The sequence below is a fragment of the Melanerpes formicivorus genome, unplaced genomic scaffold (assembly GCF_026170545.1).
Source record: "Melanerpes formicivorus ecotype bairdi unplaced genomic scaffold, bMelFor1.0.p_v2 SCAF_26, whole genome shotgun sequence".
Classification (NCBI taxonomy): domain Eukaryota; kingdom Metazoa; phylum Chordata; class Aves; order Piciformes; family Picidae; genus Melanerpes; species Melanerpes formicivorus.
In genome coordinates, this window is record NW_027142378.1 from 3,979,579 (window position 1) to 3,999,513 (window position 19,935).

A 19,935-nucleotide genomic window follows, 5' to 3' on the forward strand; every position below is an offset into this window, starting at 1 on the left:
ATTTATTCTGCTAATGCATTCATATCTATCCAAGGAAGAGGGGAAAAAAAAGCCCACCAAGTTTTAATTTTCCTTCATTACATGTCATCAGCTCAATTAACCATTATATTTGTAGTAAAATAGTGGCAAATTACTGCTTTCTTATTTTGGCTTGCCTGAAGATTTATGGCTATTAGCATTAATTTGTTTGCATTATATAGCATTTCTTTCTCTCTTTAACAGCAGCATGCACTTTACTCTGAGTGGGTTTTCTTTTTCTGTGTTTGTTGCCATTTCAATATTGCTTACTAACATTTAATATATTTTGCTTTCTTTTTTGTTTGTTTCGTTTTATTTTGCTGACAAAGTTGCATTGATGAAAGCTGATTTGCAAGGTAGATAGCCCTGTGTGTATTAAACAAGACTGAAACCCCCAATGCACAGTTGGATTAATGCAATAAAACGCTCTGTACATTTCAGAACTCAAGTGTGATATTCTCTTCCAGATTTTGCCTTTCACACCTCTCAAACAATGAGCTGCGCTAACCTTCATTTTCCAGTGTTGCCTGCATAAAGGCTTTCAGTCTTGAATATGTTTGTACAGTGATTGCTTTAGTGCTTTGATCATTCCTTTTCAGATTTCTTTGTATTGCAGTAGTCTAGCTATGATTCTCTAGAAATAGAGTAGCTTTGTTTTTCATACCTGTGTCACATTTTGGCATGCCAGTCCATTAGTAGTTTGATTTCCTGCATCTCCCCTTTAAAAGGAACCTGCATGGGATCCCTGAAGCATGTGAATCGGTACTTGCCAACATCCCTGCCAAAGAATCCTTACCCCTGTCAATTTCAGACCTCAATCATCTAGAATAATTCAAAGGATTAAAAGCATTGTATAGTGTAGCTCCATTTTAATTCACTTTGGTTTGAGTTTCATTTTGGTTTCCATTTTTCACTTTCATCTCCTAGAGCTTTGCTTTCTGTGGCATCTGGCTTTGCTGTTTGAAATGTTTTTACAGGGAAGAATAATCAAGTTCTTCTTTAGACAATTTTTAGCCACATTGTAGTCTGACACAAGACTAACAAATAACTTGCACCCCAAGTTAACATTCCCCCTGTACCTAGAATAACTCTGCTGCAGTTTGTGCATTCTCATGTATTTGAGATATCTTTAAAAGACTCAAGCAAACCCAGCTTTTCAATATTACCTGCTGCTACAAAAATCAGCAGATTTGTGCGTTGGTAACTCTTTGCTCATTTGATTGGAGATGTTGGCAGCTAGTTCATGTGATCCAGTGAGAAATGCCTTTCTTTGGAAAACAAAATGCAAGTCCTTTTTTTTTTCTTCTCTCCTGTGTGTTCTCATCAGGACCCAGCACGACGTGCCAAGAGGATTCCTGTGCAAACCAGGGAGTGTGCTTGCAGCAGTGGGATGGATTCAGCTGCGACTGCAGTATGACCTCCTTCAGTGGACCCTTGTGCAATGACCGTAAGTACACTAAAGAAATGCTGATCCAGAGCTCTAAGGCAATGTTTGAAGCAAGTTTCTGAATTTCTGTGGTATTTGAATATCAGGTATTGCAGTCAAATGGCAAACCTGTAAGGATTATAAGAGGAGCATAGCTAAAATGCAGAATGTGAATTTTGGACATTGTGCAGTATCAAATTGACAGACTTTGGGGTTTATTACACTTGATTGCATGTCTAAATATACTGCTGGTTTCCTATTTGAAATAATCCCTTTCTTGCATCAATGTTGCAAATAATTGTGTCTTTTTATTTCTTTCTCCCTGATTGGAAAAAAAATATATATAAAATACAACCAACCCCTTTTACATTTGATTATCTTAAGCTATATTGTAATTTGCTAGCATTATAACACCAGGGCTATAATTACTGTGCAATACTCGACAAGGCTGATTATCTCCCTTTCTTTAGGTGACACACTGAGTGTGTCACACCACTAAAAGCATGCTGGGTATTTTAGTTCTTTTACATTTCAGCTGAATCAAACCACAGAATGTGCATCAACCATCTGGGCTTTCAGGAAAAGCTTCAACCTGTCAGAAACAAGGGGCCTGATTCACCAATGTCATCACTGAGTTTCATGCCAAGCTAGCCTTATTGTTCTGAACAGAACTATGCAGAAGTGAAAATGGAAGAGTGAAGCAGGAGCAGTAATGATCCATGATAACTGCTGTCCTCCTGCACAGTAGGAGTTATAATGGCACTCAAGCTCCCAAGTTTACTTTTTAATTCATCACACTGGAAATAGCCAAATTCTGCCCATTTTTACAGACCTGTTGTCTTGGTTTGATCTGAAATAGCTCTGGACTGAGGACAGAATGAATTTAGCCCAGAGGAGTAAATAAACTCTCACACAGAATTGGAAGTGAAATAGAAATAGTATTTACACAAGTAAACCAAATACAAAAGGTACCAAGGCAAAAGGATTGATTGATTGTCCCTCCCTTCCTCCCTCCCTCCCTCCCTCCCTCCCTCCCTCCCTCCCTCCCTCCCTTCCTTCCTCCCTCCCTCCCTTCCTTCCTTCCTCTCTTCCTTCCTTCCTCCCTCCCTCCCTTCCTTCCTTCCTCTCTTCCTTCCTTCCTTCCTTCCCTCCCTCCCTCCCTCCTTCCTTCCTTCCCTCCCTCCCTCCCTCCCTCCTTCCTTCCCTACCTTCCTCCCTCCCTCCCTCCCTTCCTTCCTTCCTTCCTGTCTACCTATCTGTCTATCCATCTATTTGTCTACCTGTCTGTCTATCTATCTATTTATCTACCTATCTGTCTATCCATCTATCTACCTATCTCTCTATCCATCTATCTACCTACCTACCTACCTACAGGCCTATCTATCTGTTTGTCTAGCTCTCTATCTATTTCTGTTTGTATACATTTACCTGAATGAAGAGCTGATGATGGAAAAGGGTTGGTGCCACTGTTTAGCTGAGCATTTTGCATTTTTAATGTCTTGTTCTGGTTGGAGAACCAGAGAACTCTACAGCAAGGTGTATCTTCATGGACAAACCCGAAGGTCACAGAATAATTATAACCTGAAAAGCCTTTGGCTGAAATTGTATCGAGCACAGGGGTAGAAAATGAAGTCAATATAAAAGCTACATTAATTATTCTAGTGAAAGTTCCACCTTTCTGTGTTGGAAAGGACTCAGTCTGTTTCTCTGTGGTTGCTGCCATGGTTGAAATGAAATGTGGTATCAAAAAAGCCCTCTTGATAATTTGAGCAAAAGTTTGGATTTACTTTATGCATATGAGTTTGCCTCTCCCAGCAACGTGAGTGATTAGTCATACTGCTAAACATATACTTCCAAAGATCTCAGTCCCCTGTCTGCTACAGGAGAAAATTATTTGTTTCTACCTTCCTTTAAAGTTGTTATTTCTGTTCTTCTGTGATCTGTGAGCTCTTCCAAAGGCAACTAAAAACTATAAAGAAGAAGTTTTGTGTTCCATGCCTAGCAAAGGGAAAATGGTCTTTATAGATAGTTGTAGCTTTAACTGATGTCTGGATATGGAATATTCTATGAAGTGGTAGCTGTTGCATAAGTTTGGTGACCTGATGAACTTAGGTAAGGAAGAGATTTACCTATCTGTAAAGGCTCATTTGAGTGATAACTTTATGGACTATATTGCACACAGTCAGATAATTCTCAATATGTTTCTGATGAGGGTTACCCTCAGTGCATGGCTGCAAAAGATACTTTTGTCCTAGATTATTTTTTTAATGTAGTTCTGTCAGGAAATATACACATGAGATATAAATTTATGCTAGGTATGGATGTTTTGTGACAGAACATGGAGTCTGGTAAATATAGCATGTTTGGTTTCTACTTTATCTTGGTTGTTCAGATCAGTTCATAGATTCATCAAATGGTTTGGGTTGCAAGGCACCTTAAAGATCAGCCAGTTCCAATTCCCCTGCCATGGTCAGGGATACCTTCCACTAGCCCAGGTTGCTCAATTCCTCATCCAACCTGGTCCTGAACATCTCCAGGGAAGGGCCATCTATGACCTCCCCGGGCAACCTTTTCTGGTGTCTTCCCACCCTCACAGGAAAGAATTTCTTCCTAATCTCCAGTCTAAATCTCCCTGCTTCCCACTTAAAGCCATTGCCCCTCATCCTGTCACTACAAGACCTTGTCCCTGCCCAGCCCTCCTGTAGCTCCCTTCAGGTACTGGAAGGCTGCTCTAAGGTCTTCTCTGAACCTTATCCAGGCTGAACAGCCCCAACTCTCTCACCCTGTCCCCACAGAGGAGCTTCTCCAGCCCTCTGATCATCTTCGTAGCCTTTTCTGATCCCTCTCCCACAGCACCATGTCCTTATTGTGCTGGGGACACCAGAACTGGATGCAGTAGAGCAGGGGGAGGTCTCACCAGAGCAGAGGGGCCCAGTCACCTCTTTTGTCCTGCTGGTCACACTGCTTTCGACACAGCCCAGTTAATGGTTTGCTTACAAATGGATGGCTGCGTGCAGCTTCCTGAGAAAATGCATCACAAGCATCCAGCCTGTTCCTAACAGCAGGTTAGAGAGTGAAAGCTCTCCAGCCCTCACCCTAGGGAGCTCAGCTTTTTTACAAGAGTAAGGCTGAAAATTACTCCAGCAAAACAAAACAAATCTGTGAGAGATTATCTGCTTTCTCAAAGTTCCTGTCTGTTTTGACTCAAGCAGTCTTTAAGTGCAGCCATAGTAGTGAATGCAATGGCATGTTTGTGGAAACAACTTCTGCTATTAGGGCATGGAAAAGAGCAGGCATAATAGCATTGTCTCATTACAGTAGTGTAGAAATGTTCTATGCCAAGTCAGAGAGCAGCTTCCACACTGGCAGCGTACAGCAATAAAGTATTGGCACTGTACTTGTGATGGTAGAACTAACACTGTGTCAAGACATCCATTGCAGTCCATTGCTGATGGGTTAGTGTGGTCTCTCCTGACTAGGAATCAGGTATCTTCAACCACTGTGAGGAACAAAACTTCTCTTTAAAGTTGTCTTTTATTTGCAAAAGCAGCATGGCCAGCAGGTTGAGAGAGGTGATTCTGCCACCCTGCTCTGGTGAGACCTCACCTGCAGTGCTGTGTCCAACTCTGCAGCCCCCAGAACAAGACAGACATGCACCTGCTGAAGCAGGTCCAGAAGAGACCACCATGATGATCAGAGGGCTGGAGAACCTCTCCTGTGTAGATAGGCTGAGAGAATTTGGGCTATTCACCCTGGAGAGAAGGCTCCAATGAGACCTTAGAGCTATATTTCCGAAGGGGACGTACAGAAAAGCTATTTAGAAGGGTCTGTGGTAATAGGATGAGGGGCAGTGGTTTGACACTGGAGCAGGGGAGTTTTAGGTTGGTCATCAGAAGGAAGTTCTGCACAATGGGAGTGGTGAAATACTGGAACAGGTTGCCCAGGGATGTGGCTGAGTCCTCATCCCTGGAGATATTTAAGATCAGACAGCCTGAATTCTTTCAGCCTGTCTTCATAGCAGAGGTGCTCCAGCCCTCTCATCATCTTGGTAGCACTCTTCTGGATCTTTTGGGTCTTTTGACACCTAGACTCTAAGATCCATCTCTATTCTATTTTTGTGAGAAGGATGTACACCAAACAAAGAAGCTTAGCTTAAAGCAGTGACCAAAACCTGAGCTAACCATCAGAGCCACTCAGCAGTACTTTCCAAAGTAATACTGGATATTCCTGGCTAAGCCTTTTCAGGTGTTAGCTACAATAAATGCATAACCTGCTATTAAGGGTAGGGATAGAAAATTCCTCAGAGTACTTTAAAACACATTTGATTTCCATCTCCAGTAGCCAAGAATTAAAAAATCTGTCCCTGATATGATGCCAGTCTAAATACTTTGGATGATTATTTTACCATAGAGACTTCCAGTCCACAGGAGAAATAAAGAGAGCTGCACACAAAATTACAATGCAGGGCAAGCTGCTGGAATGAACTAATTGAAGAAATCTCAATTTGTTCAGCTTATCTTATCCAATATCTCTCTGTAATGAATATCTGGGATTTCTGGTGACAACTAGCAGTGGCCTAATTTGTAGAAACCTCAAAGGAAGTAGGACTTCACACACACAGAGGCTTGAAAATGCAGAAATGGTGAGGTGTTAACAGAGAAATGAAAAAACAACTGTAAAAAGAGCAAAGGAAGCAAGAAGTGTTGCCTGTGAGCCATAGCTGTGGACCAAGTTTACTTTTTTAAGCATAGGTTTTGGTTGGAATCCTGACCAGTATAGACTTCACCTTGGGCTGTAGGGCTCCTGGGTTGTTTTATGAGGGTACCTGTTGCTCCAGCCAGAATTATGGAAGGTGATACACAGATGACAACAGTTTTTCCCTCCCAAGATTTTAGTGGCTAAGCTCTATTAGGTTGTCTTTGATTCATTTGGATTTCGTAGTATGTACATTTTGGCCTTTCATTAAGATAAACATATTAATGTAGGTTAATAGGAATGCTGCTGTTGACAGTCTGAAAACAAGAGGTAGAATTATTTTTCTTTTCTTGTTTACATATTAATTGTGGAGCAGTCACTCAGATGAGCTGTGTATGCCTAAGATGTGTGCTTGCAGCCCAGAAGGCAGCCTTGTCCTGGGCTGCAATTAAAGCAGTGTGAGCAGCAGGATGAGGGAGGAGATTCTGCCCCTCTGTTCTGGTGAGACTCCACCTGGAGTATTGCATGCAGTTCTGGTATTCCAACACAAGAAGAACGTGGAGCTACTAGAGAGGGTCCAGAGGAGGCCACAAAGATGATCACAAGGCTGGAGAACTTCTCTCATGGGGACAGTCTGAGAGAGTTGGAGCTGTCCATCCTGGAGAAGAGGTTTCCAGGGAGACCTTATAGTTGTGTTCCAATACCTGATGGGAGTTTACAGGAAAGGAACTTTATACAAGGGCTTGTAGTGATAGGATGAGAGGAAATGGATTGAAGCATGAGGAGGGCAGATTTAGACTGGAGAAAATATTGACAGTGAGGGTGGAGAGAGACTGGAACAGGTTGCCCAGCTTGGTTGTGGGTGTCCCTCTCTGGAAGTGTTCAGGGCCAGATTGGATGAAGCATTCAGCAACCTGGTCTAGGGGAAGGTGTCCCTGCTCATGGCAGTGGGGCTGGAACTAGATGATCTTTAAGGTGCCTTCCAACCCAAACCATTCCATGGATCTATCAAAAGAGTTCAGTAATTTACATTTTCTCACATTCCAAACTATTCCTTTAAAAGCTTCACAAGAACAGAAAGTTGTTTGATGGTGACCTGACATGTGAGAGTATTTCTAACATGCAGCAAAAAAGTAAAGTTTTAAGTAGGATACCTGCTATAGGAAAAGGCCAAAAAGGAACTTTCAAAGTAGCCAGAAAACGCTCTTCACAGTATCACTAAGGTTGGAAGAGACCTCAAAGATCATCTTACAGTTACTTGTAAAATCACAGAATGGCTTAGATTGGAAGGGACCTTAGAGATCATCTGTTCTAACCTCCCTGCCATGGGCAGGGAAATTGTAGCTCAGATAGGAACAGTTACACAACATTTCTAGCCAGCCTGCAATATTAAAAATGGAAATAGTGTCCAAAAATTGGAAGCTTCTCTCTGCCTCTGGAGGAATCAAGGGAGTAATTAAATTGGATTTTGATATGTCAATAAGATCTTTCTCTTATTAATGGCAAAATAATTTTCAAAATGAAATCCTAGAAGTGTTTCCAGTGCCATAAAGGTGGAAATGATTAAGGGTTAATTGAATATATTCTCCTGGAACTAAAATTGTTCTGTTGGGTATCGTTAGACTCCTTCCTCTAGAACTTCCAATTATTCCAATTTAATAGCGTGCTATGTACAATGCAGGCCTGAAATTTGTGTAGCCAAAAGCTTTTCACAGTAACCAGCAGATTGCCTGAGCTGTCACTGTTCTTCTTCCCAAATTTCTCTGCATGTTCCAACAATATCATATATTAAAACCAGTTTTAGGTAGCTAGTACTTTTCTGAACGAGAATAATCACTCAACGTGGCACAGCTGGACCAGAAATTTTAGCTCTGTGATGGTGTCAGTCATTCCTTTCCAACAACCCCCCAAAAAAGAGCAATGAGTAAGTGCTAGAGTTTGGGTTTAATTTATTGATTTTTTTTTAATACATGACAGCTGCAGGAGTCACAAGTGGTAAGAATAAAAAGCTTTCCCAAGCAGTGCCTCTGTAACCCAGAGTATGAGAATAGCTCGCAGTGCATGTGGGCAGTTTGCTGTTTTACCTGGAAGATATTTCAGTCCAGTGGCAGAGTCATGCACAGTGGTGCTTCAGAAAGGTAAAGCTGTTCAGTCTTTCTGAAGGCTGCACAACTGGACTCAGGTTACTAAGGCAACCTGATCTTCCTCAGCATGTATTCTGGCTCCACAGGTAGGTTGGGTTCAAAGTAACTACAGACCTGTGAGAAACTTGTGTGCTCAATGCCAAACAGGGTTTTGTTGGTAGCTCAATGCCATCTTTGGAGGCTCCTGTGTGCTCATTTTGGCCAGGGGCTGAAGAAAATTGCAGAGTAAGCAAAATATATGAATATTCTGTCACAGAATCACAGGCTTGTTTCAGGTGGAAAAGATCAGGGAGTCCAACTGGCAACACCACCACAGCCCAAAGTGCCATGGCCACATGTTTCTTGAACACCTCCAGGGGTGGTGACTGCACCACCTCTTGGAGCAGCCTGTTCCAATGCCTGACCACTCTCTCAGTAAAGAAATACTTCCTAGTATCCAACCTAATCCTCCCCTGGTGCAACTAGAGGCCCTTTCCTCTCTTCCTATGCCTCATTACCTCAGACAACAGGTCAACATGCACCTGGCTTCAACCTCCTTTCAGGGAGTTGTACAGAGTGAGAAAGCTCTCTTCAGCCTTCTTTACTCCAGACTACACAACCCCAGTTCCCTCAGCTGCTCCTGAAGGTTCTTTTCTCCAGAATCTTCCCTGGTTTCATTGCCCTTCTCTGGACATGCTCTAGCAGCTCAAGGTCTTTCTTGGAGTGAGGATATGGCTGTGGATGTGGACATGAATGTGGATAAATCAAGGTGTTCTGGAATCCACATTAAATATCTGTCTAATTTCTCAGAAGCATGCACTGCAGTAATGGCAAAGCACAGAGAAAGGTATATCCAAGAGACCTTTACAGCATTCTCTGTTCAAAAAGTGCTGGAGGGATTTGTACCTGCTTTTGACTACTTTTGGCCTGCCAGCCCCACCTTTCCAGAAGCTCATCCAAAGGAAATTTCCATCAGCACTCTTGTTCTCTCAATGTCATTTGTTTCATATCCCTCCATAAGTCATTCTGACTTAGACTTATGAATCTTACATACTATTATTGTGTTTGGAAGACGTCATAGCGAAACTCTGAAGCTATGTAGCTATGAAGCTGTAAAGCTGTTGTGTTTGGAAAACTTCTGCTCAAGTGAGAGCTCACCTGGAGTACTGCATCCAGCTCTAGGTCCCCCAACACAAGAGAGACATGGACCTGCTGGAGCTGGTCCAGAAGAGGCCACAAAGATGATCAGAGGGCTGGAGAACCTCTCCTATGGGGGCAGGCTGAAGGATTTGGGGCTGTTCAGCCTGGAGAACAGAAGGCTCCAGGGAAACCTTAGAGCTGTGTTTCCATACCTGAAAGAGACCCACAGGAAGGCTGGGGAGGGACTGTTTAGAAGGGTTTGAAGTGATAGGACAAGAGGCAATGGCTTGAAAGTGGAGCAGGGGAGATTTAGGTTGGACATCAGGAAGAAGTTCTGCAAAATGCGAGTGGTGAAATACTGGAACAGGTTGTGCAGAGATGTGGTTGAGGCCCCATCCCTGGAGACATTCAAGATGAGTCTTGATTTGTCCCTGAGCAGCCTGCTCTAGTTGGATGTGTCCCTGTTGAGTGCAGGGGGCATTGGACAAGATGACCTTTGAGGGTTCCTTCCAAGACAATGCAATGTGTGAATTTTCTGCTGAAGTATTTTAGGGAATTGTGAAAGCAGGTGACTGAGTCACCTGATACCAGAGTGAAACAATGCTGCTGGAGTTTCACAAAATTTTGGTGTCTGGTGGCTTAATGAAGGCAACTGCAAAGTGCAGTCCCAGCCTAGGGAAAACTACTGTGGATTAAATGTGGCCAATACCCCATTTAGGGACTGGAAGTTAGAGCTGTAGAAAAGAGAGTGGCAACAGCTAATGCTCAGGAAGCTGCTTGGTGCCCACAACCCCAATTTAAAGGCTGTGTTAAGGATGCTTGTCAATTTGCTGTTAATTCTAGAGGAATGTGCATGCTGCTAAGCTCTGTGCTGCTACTCTTTCTAATGATTCCATATTTGGAACTGAACCCAGACGTATGAGGAAGAAGATCATTCCACTTTAAACATTTGCACACTAAAAAACCCACTTAACATGTATGATATGCAGCATTCAATGTCAAAGTGCATTAATATTTACAGATAGCATTTGCAAATCATCTTAAGCTCTGAGTCTGCTCTACCACATAAGGAAATCCTCCCTATAGCATGGTGGTTGCTTTAAAATTCTCTCCTTATTAGAATCCTAGAATACTTTGAGTTGGAAAACGACCTTTAAGGTCATTAAAGCCCACCATTATCTAACGATACCAAGTCTGGTGCTGAACCATTTCCATTTCAGCACCACAAACAGCTCCAGCGATGGTGACTCCACCACCTCCCTGGGAGCCTGTTCCAGTCTTTGAGAACCCTTGCAGTCACTAAGTTTTTTTCTGAGATCCAACCCAAACCTCCCCTTGCACAACTTGAGGCCTTTTCCTTGCATCCTATCACTTGCTACTTGGGAAAAGAGACCAGCCTAGTTTTGTAGGCAACTTGTGTCTCTGCTGCTGGCTTTGGGCCACATCTCTCCTGAAAACAATCACAAGGAAAAACAAAGAAACAACCAATCAGTAGCAAAACTCTTCTGAAGAAAATGAGAAGCACCACAACTCTTCAGCACACCAGAAGGAGCCAATGAGTCTCCTTAGTCGTTCACATTACCCATATTATAGAATTCTACTTGGCATTAAAACCCAGTGAATCACAGAATTATAGAGTGATTTGGGTTGGAAGGGACCTACAAAAGTCATCTAGTCCACTGCCCTGAAGTCAGCAGGGACATCCTCCATTATATCAGGTTGTCCAGAGCTCTGTTGAGCCTGACCTTGAATATGTCCAAGGATGGGGCCTCAACTACTTCCCTGGGCAACCTGTTTCATCAGATTTGCTGTGAATACAAAAAGCCATCTGCAGAACTCTTTCACAAAGCATTCCAAACTGATCAGAAGTATCAGGTTTGGTAAAGATAAACACGTGATATGCCCGTGAGCAGAGGGCAAGATTGAGATTCCTTAGGATACAGCACTTCAGCCAAGGTGATGGATATCTGAAAACCTTGCCCAAATAGCAAAATTCCTCCAATTTTGGCCAGAACCCCAGAGTCAAATACAAGGATATTCGAGGGGCTACTTGTGTATCTATTTGAAAACAGATAGGGAGGTTGTGGGTGCCTTCTCCCGGAAGGTATTTAAGGTCAGGTTGGATGAGGCCTTGAGCAACTTGGTGTAGTGGAAGGTGTCCCTGCCCATGGCAGTGGGGTTGCAACTAGACCATCCTGAAGGTCCCTTATAACCCAAACCATTTTATGTCTCTATGAACAATCTTCTCCTATCTCCTTGCGCTCTTTGGGTGCTTTAGCAGTGAGCTCCAATCTTGCCTGGTTTATTCCTTTTTTTTTTTTTTCTTTTTCCTTTTATTTTTTTTTGTCTGCTAAAAGGATTTGGACACATTTTAATAGGCTTCCTTCTGTAATCCCTGAGGGGAAGTCTTTATAGCAGGAAAATATTCAAGGAGATAGTATCTCTGTAATTGAAAGCACTACCAGGAAGAAAATGAAAGCCATTTCCAAACGTGCTGGAGCCGTAGTGGAGTGTCAGATCGAGTTCAGATACTTCCAGAACAGAGATATAATTTCTGTGCAACTGAGGCCTGAACATTTTTGGGAAAAAAAAAATAAAAAAATCCTAATTTGGGAAAGATTTTACTGAGCAAACATCATCCTATTCTCCTCTTGAAACTCTACCCCAAAAGCTTTTCTCTCTCTTGCCTCTGCTCGCTCCCAACTTGTACTACTGGTGATATTTAATTTGAGCTACTTAGTGCAGCTTTCCTGGGACAAAGACCAAGTGCAAAATGAAAAGGTTCTGTAACCCCAACCAATGCTCAAGGGTGAGCCATGGCATTTTCCCTGAGGATTAGCTTTTCCCTGTGGATGATACTGTACCCCAGACAACAGGGGAAAGCTTAGGGAAAGCAACAGGAATGGAATGGAATGGAATGGAATGGAATGGAGTGGAATGGAATGGAATGGAATGGAATGGAATGGAATGGAATGGAATGGAATGGAATGGACCAGACCAGGTTGGAAGAGACCTTCAAGATCATCACGTCCAACCTATCAACCAATCCAACCCACCTAATCAATTAACCCATGGCACCAAGCACCCCATCAAGTCTCCTCCTGAACACCTCCAATGATGGTGACTCCACCACCTCCCTGGGCAGCCCATTCCAATGGGCAAGCACTCTCTCTGTATAGAACTTCTTCCTAACATCCAACCTAAACCTCCCCTGGCACAGCTTGAGACTGTGTCCTCTTGTTCTGGTGCTGGCTGCCTGGGAGAAGAGACCAACCCCCACCTGGTTACAACCACCCTTCAGGTAGATGCAGCCTATTGTCCTTTCAGGTGCCTGGGAAAAGTGTTTCCCATAATTTGACTATTCCTGCATTGTGATTTTACTTTATTTATTGTTTTGAGGTTTTTTGCATTATTCTATTTTTGTTTTATTTTAATTTTTTGCATTATTTTTTAAATTTCAATATTTAATTTTATTATTTGATTCCACTTTCTTTTAAATTTTATTTCAGTTGACATTTCTAAAAGTTTATTTCATTATTCTCCTTGATTATTTTATTCCATTTTATTCCATTTTACCTTCAAAAAAAGTATTTCCATGTCTATTATTTCTATTCCATTTATTTAATGTTTATTTTATTCTTGTATTCCATTTTATTCCACTTCATATTTTATTTCATTTTATTTCAATTTCTATTTTTCTTTTATTGTATTTCATTAATTTATCATTTTATTCTATTTTATATCTTATTTCACATCAATTTCTGTTATTTTGATTCCATTTTATGTCATTGTTTTATTCCAATTTATTTTCTTTCATGATTTTTATTTATTATCTTATTCCATTTTATTTAGCTGTATTTTATTTTGTATTTCATTTCAATTTTTTTACCATTTTATTTTACTTTATATTTTACCTTCTTTCAATTTATTTTATTTCATATTCTGTTATGTTTTGTTTTGCTTGGTTGGTTGGTTTAATTTTGAACTAATGTAATTTTACCCCTGTATTTTATTATTTGCTTCACTCAAGAAACTCCATGTAGGATATTTATGGATGGAATGGGTTGTCCAGGGAGGTGGTTGAGGCCCCATCCCTGGAGGTGTTTAAGACCAGGCTGCATGAGGCTCTGGCCAGCCTGATCTAGTGTGGGGTGTCCCTGCCCATGGCAGGGGGGTTGGAACTAGATGATCCTTGTGGTCCCTTCCCACCCTGACTGATACTATGATATCTCCACACCTCGAGTACTGTGTCCAGTTCTGGGCCCCTCAGTTTAGGAAGGAGGTTGACTTGCTGGAACGAGTCCAGAGAAGGGCAACGAAGTTAGTGAGGGGCTTGGAACACAAGCCCTATGAGGAGAGACTGAGGGAGCTGGGGCTGCTTAGCCTGGAGAGGAGGAGACTCAGGGGTGACCTTATTGCTCTCTACAACTACCTGAAGGGGGGTTGTAAACAGGCAGAGGTTGGTCTCTTCTCCCAGGCAGCCAGCACCAGAACAAGAGGACACAGTCTCAGGCTGCGCCAGGGGAAGTTCAGGCTGGAGGTCGGGAGGAAGTTTTACACAGAGAGAGTGACTGCCCATTGGAATGGGCTGCCTGGGGAGGTGGTGGAGTCGCCGTCACTGGAGGTGTTCAGGAGGAGACTTGACAGGGTGCTTGGTTACATGGGTTAGTTGATTGGGTGGTGTTGGATGATAGGTTGGACGTGATGATCTTGAAGGTCTCTTCCAACCTGGTTTATTCTATTCTATTCTATTCTATTCTATGCACCCTGGTTCAGTTTTGAGTTTATTGAAACTGAAGGATGGATTATTGAGCAGCACAAATATTAGCTCCTATTAGTTCCCTCATGTAAATATTCAGAAATTCAATTTTATCTGTGTGTTTATGAGAGTAAAAGATGTGGACGGGCACAGAATTACCAAAGTGCTCTCACATGAAGCTAAAAAATTCCAGATGAATATGCCGTCAAGGATAATTTACATTATTCCTTCCTAACACAGCTAAGTGATTCTGAGGAAATCCTTTTCTGCCGTCACTCTATTAAAACATAACTGCATTTTGAGGGGAAAAAAAAAAAAAAAAAGAATAAAAAGAAAACTCAGGGATGGGAAATTTAATCTTGGACAAATAACAGCATTTTGCAAACTTTTTCTGTCCTCTCTATACAGCAGTCCTCTCCTTTTCACATTCAGATGTCTTCTCAAATTCTCATCTGAGTTTCTGGGCTTGGTTTTTTGTTTGTGGGTTGTTTTTTTTTTTTTTTTGGGGGTTTTTTTGTTGGTTGGGTTTTTCTTGACAGTGTGAACAATTTGTCTTTTCTTACTTTGCTTCGCAATGATAAAAGCTATACGTCCAAAGATGAGGTTTGAATAGGAGACTGCACATTGCAGATGCACTGTTTTTGAAGCAGCTTTGGGGAAATCATAGAATCCTAGGATGGCTTGGGTTGGAAGGGACCTTAAAGAGCTGATGAGTTGGACAGGACCTTAAAATGCAGGCATTTAATTACATCCTAGAGTCACAGAATCACAGAATAATAGAATGAATTAAGTTGAAAGGGATGTCAAAGATCACTGACTCCAACCCCCCCGTCATGGGCAGGAATGCCTCTCATCTGGACTTGGTTGCCCAAGGCCTCATTCGACCTGGCCTTGAACACCTCCAGGGAGGGGGCATCCACAGCCTCTCCGAGAAGCCTGTTCCAGTGTCTCACCACCCTCACACAAGATGGACTTGATTACTGGGTCCAGTTTTGGACCCCTCACTACAGGAAGGACTTTTAGGTTCTGGAGTGTGTGACAGGACTAGGGGGAATGGATCCAGGAGGAGGGAAGATTCAGATTGGATGTTAAGAAAAAGTTCTTCCCCATGAGGGTGGTGAGACACTGAAACGGGTTGCCCAGGGAGGTGGTGGAAGCCTCATCCCTGGAGGTTTTTAAGGCCAGGCTGGATTTGGCTGTGAGCAACCTGTGAGGTGTCCCTGCCCATGGCGAGGAGTTGGAACTGGATGAGCCTTGAGATCCCTTCTAACCCTAACAATTCTGTGATTCTATGTTATTAAGCATGAAGAATATACATTCCTGTCCAAGCTGCCTCTTTTTACTTTTATTTTTTGCTTAGCTATTTAAATATCAATTATTTAACCTACACTTGTCCTTAAATATGATTGTGTCATCATTTGTGTTTGCTTTGAATTGGCTTTTAAAGGGAAGGCATTTGCAGTTATGCTTCTTTCTGCTGCCATCTGTGCTGTAAAACTTCTATTTATTAGTATTTTGATTCCATTTAGTAATAATGTGATTTATCTCTTCCCTCAACTTAGTAAACATTTAGGTAGTAATTCTCTGTGGACTCAAGGCTGTTTTCAAGCACCTCTTGGAGTGGCATGAAAGGTCCTTAAGTCAAAATCCAGGATCTCTACAGAGAGACAGGGTAATTATCTTAAGATAGAACACAATACTGCTGTCAGAACAGGAATTCTTCCTTCTGCCCCCAAATCCCAGAACAGCAAAACAGGAATGTGGATCCAAAAAGATCAAAGGTTTTCTTCTGGTTCTGAATATATTGATCTGGGTAACCATTGGGATCCACTCCAACTGGGGGGAGACCTCAGGGCTCTCTCTACAGCTCCCTGAAAAGAGGTTGGAGTAAGGATGGAGGACAGCCTCTTCTCCCTGGTGGCCAGCAACAGGACTGGAAGAAATGGTTACAAGCTGCAACAGAGAAGGTTTAGGCTGGATGTTAGGAAATATTTCTTCACTGAAAAGATTCTTAAACATTGGAATGGTCTGTCCAGGGCAGCGCTGGAGTCACCATCCCTGGGGGTGTTCAAGCAGTGAGTGGACCTGGCACTTAGGAACATGGGTTGCTGTTGACTCTTCAGTGCTGGGTTAAAGGTTGTTCTAGATGATCTTGAAGGTCTCTTCCAACCAAAGGTATTCTGTGATTAATGTTGGTGACAGATATTACTGAATTTATTCATGATAACCCATGTGTCCATTCTGCAGGCAATGATGCTGTGGCTATCATCACTAAGTACTACCTCTGAAAGCTGCGTCCTATCAGTGCTGGTATTTGCCTTGTGTTTATGCTGGGGATAGTCCAGTTGTAAAGATCAGAGTAGAAGGAGTTTCTTTGATGTTTTTAGAAGTAGGATTTTTTTTTTTCCCCCCTAGCTGAATGTCAGTTTTCTGTGAGTAAATTAAAATGTTCCAGAGCAGAGCCTGGCAATTATTGCCAATTGTAGCTTGAATGACATGCTTTGGTATTAGTATTCCTGGCAGGGCTTTGTCTGCAACATGAAGCTGTTGCTTCCTTCTGTCTGTTTAAATTGGGAGAGGTGAATATTGTGACCAATCAGTTGTAGTAAAAAAAAAAACCCCAAACATCCTGGTACTACACTTTATTTATTTTTTTAATGATTTTTTTTTTTTTAATTTAAGATATATTTTCCAATTTCCTTTTCCTTTTGGCATATTTCAGTCATTTTCTTTATGGGCTATGCACACTGGTTGTTAACACTCTCCTTAAATGCTCTGATCAACCCTGCCTAAATATGGTTAATTTCCAGTGACTGGCCCAGTCACAGAAGGGTAGGGGTTGGAAAGGACCTCTGAATGTCACCTAGACCACAAATCTCCTGCTAGAGCAGGATCACCCAGAGTAAGTCACCCAGGAACATATCCAGGCAGATTTGGAATCTCAACAGAGATGGCAGCTCTACAACATCTCTGGGCAGCCTGGTCCAGTGCTTTGCCACCCTCACAGGAAAGAAGCTTTTCCTCTTGTTTATGTAGAACCTCTTAGGTTCCACTTTGTGCTGTTGCCCCCTGTTCTGTCACTGGACACCACTGAAAAGAGACCAGCCCCATCTTCGTGGCCTCCACCCTTTAGAAGCTGAGAAGCGTTGAGAAAAATCCCCTCTCAGTCTTCTTTTGTCTAGGCTAGAGAGCTCCAGGGCTCTCAGCCTCTCCTTGCCAGAGAGAATTTCCATCCCCCTCACCATCTTCATTGGACTCTCTCCAGTAATTCCCTGACTCTTGAACTGGAGAGCCCAGGACTGTGTGACCTACTCTAGAAGATCCTGCTCTGGCAGTGGGAGTTGGACTTGGTCTTTCAAGGTCCTTTCCAACCCCTACCATTCTGTGACTCTGTAACTGATCACAGTGCTCCAAATGTGGCCTCACCAGGGCAGAGTAGACGAGGAGAAGCTTCCTCAACCTTCTGGCCATGCTCTTTGTAATGTACTCCAGAATATCTTTGGCCTTCTTGCCTGTAAGGGCACACTGCTGGCTCATGGTTTAGGTTTAGACTGAACACAATTTTTTCATGGAAAGAGTGGTCAGGCATTGGAATGTGCTGCCCAGGGAGGTGGTGGAGTCACTAACCCTGGATGTGTTTAAAGATCATTTGGATGTGGTGCTTGGGGATATGGTTTAGGGGTGAACCTTGCAGAGTAGGGTTATCAGTTGGACGTGGTGATCCTGAGGGTCTTTTCCAACATGAATATTTCTGTGATTCTCTGATGCTTGTGCACCAGGACTTTTCCCCAGAACTTCTTTCCAGCAGGTGAACCTTTCAGCTGTAGTGGTGCAGGAAGTTATTCCTCCCCAGGTGCAAGACCCCTGCGCTTGCCCTTGTTGAACTCAATGAGGTTGAAAAAGCGCCGTTAAGAGGCAGTTATCTTTGTGGACAGCCTAATGAAACCAAAGCCTTCCTGGCTCTGATACTCTGCATCTCCAGAGCTGACTGTGCAGAGCTGAACGTGGATCTGCTGCAGAGCTGTACAACCATGGCATGGCACAGGGCCATTATTCAATTTACTGTACGCTTCTGTGCTTCCTGGCAGCGAGCTCTCGTCTACTAAGGAGCCATCGAAACAAGCTCCTCAGGCAAAACATCCATTAAACTTTATCTTCTTCTTCTTCTTCTTCTTCTTCTTCTTTTTTGCCTTGTTCTTTTTTTAAAGAATTTTTTTTTCTTCTGCTAATTTGCTGCAATTTATGTTTGCTGTGTGATTTTGCAGCCCAGCCTGTCAATGAAACCGTGCTAATCATTAGGAAGTGAGTGCCTGTGTGCATTCAGACATCCTACAACTACCACTGCATGACTAAAACAGTATTCTGAAGGGGTTTGGCTTTGGATTCCCTGCATGGCTACACTCTTACAGCATGTGATTTTTATTTTATTTACTTCTTTTTCTGGCAGTTTTTTACTCTCTTTAAAAATCCTTGAGTATTTTGTTTGACAAAAATAACTGTTCTTACAGTGTACTCTTTCTCTTTTTTTCCTTTCCTGTGATGTAGTTTAATGATAGAAAATGGATGTCTCACGGATAAAATTACATGCTACGCACTATTTTGTCCTGTCTCGGAAGATTTAAGCCCTGTAATCTGTTTAAAATTGATCATTAGTCACTTATCTGCCATAATGTTACTATTGGCTAAAAATTTAGAAAACAGTTCAATTAAAAGAAAAAGAAGAAGAAGAAGAAGAAGAGGTAGAGACAGAACTTGGTAGGAAGACCATTCAAAATGGATAGGTAGTAGGAAGGAGAAAGATATCTTATAAAAGGTTTCAAGACTCCAGAGATCCAAGATAGGAAAAGGACTATTCAGCTGTTTAAAAATGTTAGGTCAGTCTTTGTATTTTTAACCTATTTTGGTGATATCCAGAAGCCTGTGGACCTTCTGTGGACCTTCTCATCTCAGGCAAAAAAATGAAGTACCCTCATGCAGCCCAGCAGGTAGCTGTGTGCTGGGCCGCAGCCGGAGGAGTGTGGGCAGCAGGGCAGGAGAGGGGATTCTGCCCTTTGATTCTGCTCTGCTGAGACCTCCCCTCGAATATTGTATCCAGTTCTGGTGTCCCTAACATAATAAGGACACAGAGTTGTTGAAGTGAGTCCAGAGGAGGCCACAAAGATGATCCAAGGGTTGGGACAACTCTGCTGTGAGGATAGGCTGAGGGAGCTAGGGGTGTTCAGCCTGGAGAAGAGAATACTCAGGGGGAAACCTTCCAGTCGCTGAAGGTATCCTACAGGAAGGCTACAGAGGGACTTTTCATAAGTGTGTGTAGAGACAGGACAAGGGGAAATTGTTTGAAACTGAGGGAGAGCAGGATTAGACTGTGTCTTAGGAAGAGCTTCTTCAGTATGAGGGTGCTGAGACTGGAATAGGCTGCCTAGGGAGGTTGTGGATGCTTCCTCCCTGGAGGTGTTCAAAGCCAGCTTGGATGAAGCCTTGAGCAGCTGAGTCTAGCTGAGAGGTGTCCCTCCCCTTGGCAAGGAGGTTGAAGTAGGTGATCTCTGAGGTCCCTTCCAACCTGAGCCATTCTAAGATTCTACAATTAATGCCATAAAGTTAGTAGGAAGCAATTTTGGAGAGGGTGAGCATCTCAAGGGGGTGGTGCTTTCTATTGATATTTTAGTGTGAAAATAGATAAATTCCCACCTCTGATGACCGCCTAAATGCAGGGATGAGATCACATTTGTCAGGTGCAGCAAAGTTTGTTTAGGCAGCCCGAATTTTCAAGTGGC

General features: G+C 42.6%; 1 protein-coding gene across 1 annotated transcript in view; it reads left to right on the forward strand.

Moving 5' to 3' along the window:
- The window catches only part of NRXN1 (neurexin 1), an 814,281-nt gene that overhangs the window by 404,137 nt on the left and 390,209 nt on the right, over window positions 1-19,935 (forward strand). The window contains 2 exon segments of the mRNA XM_068153449.1: window positions 348-374; window positions 1,346-1,465. Coding sequence (XP_068009550.1) covers window positions 348-374; window positions 1,346-1,465 — 147 coding nt within the window.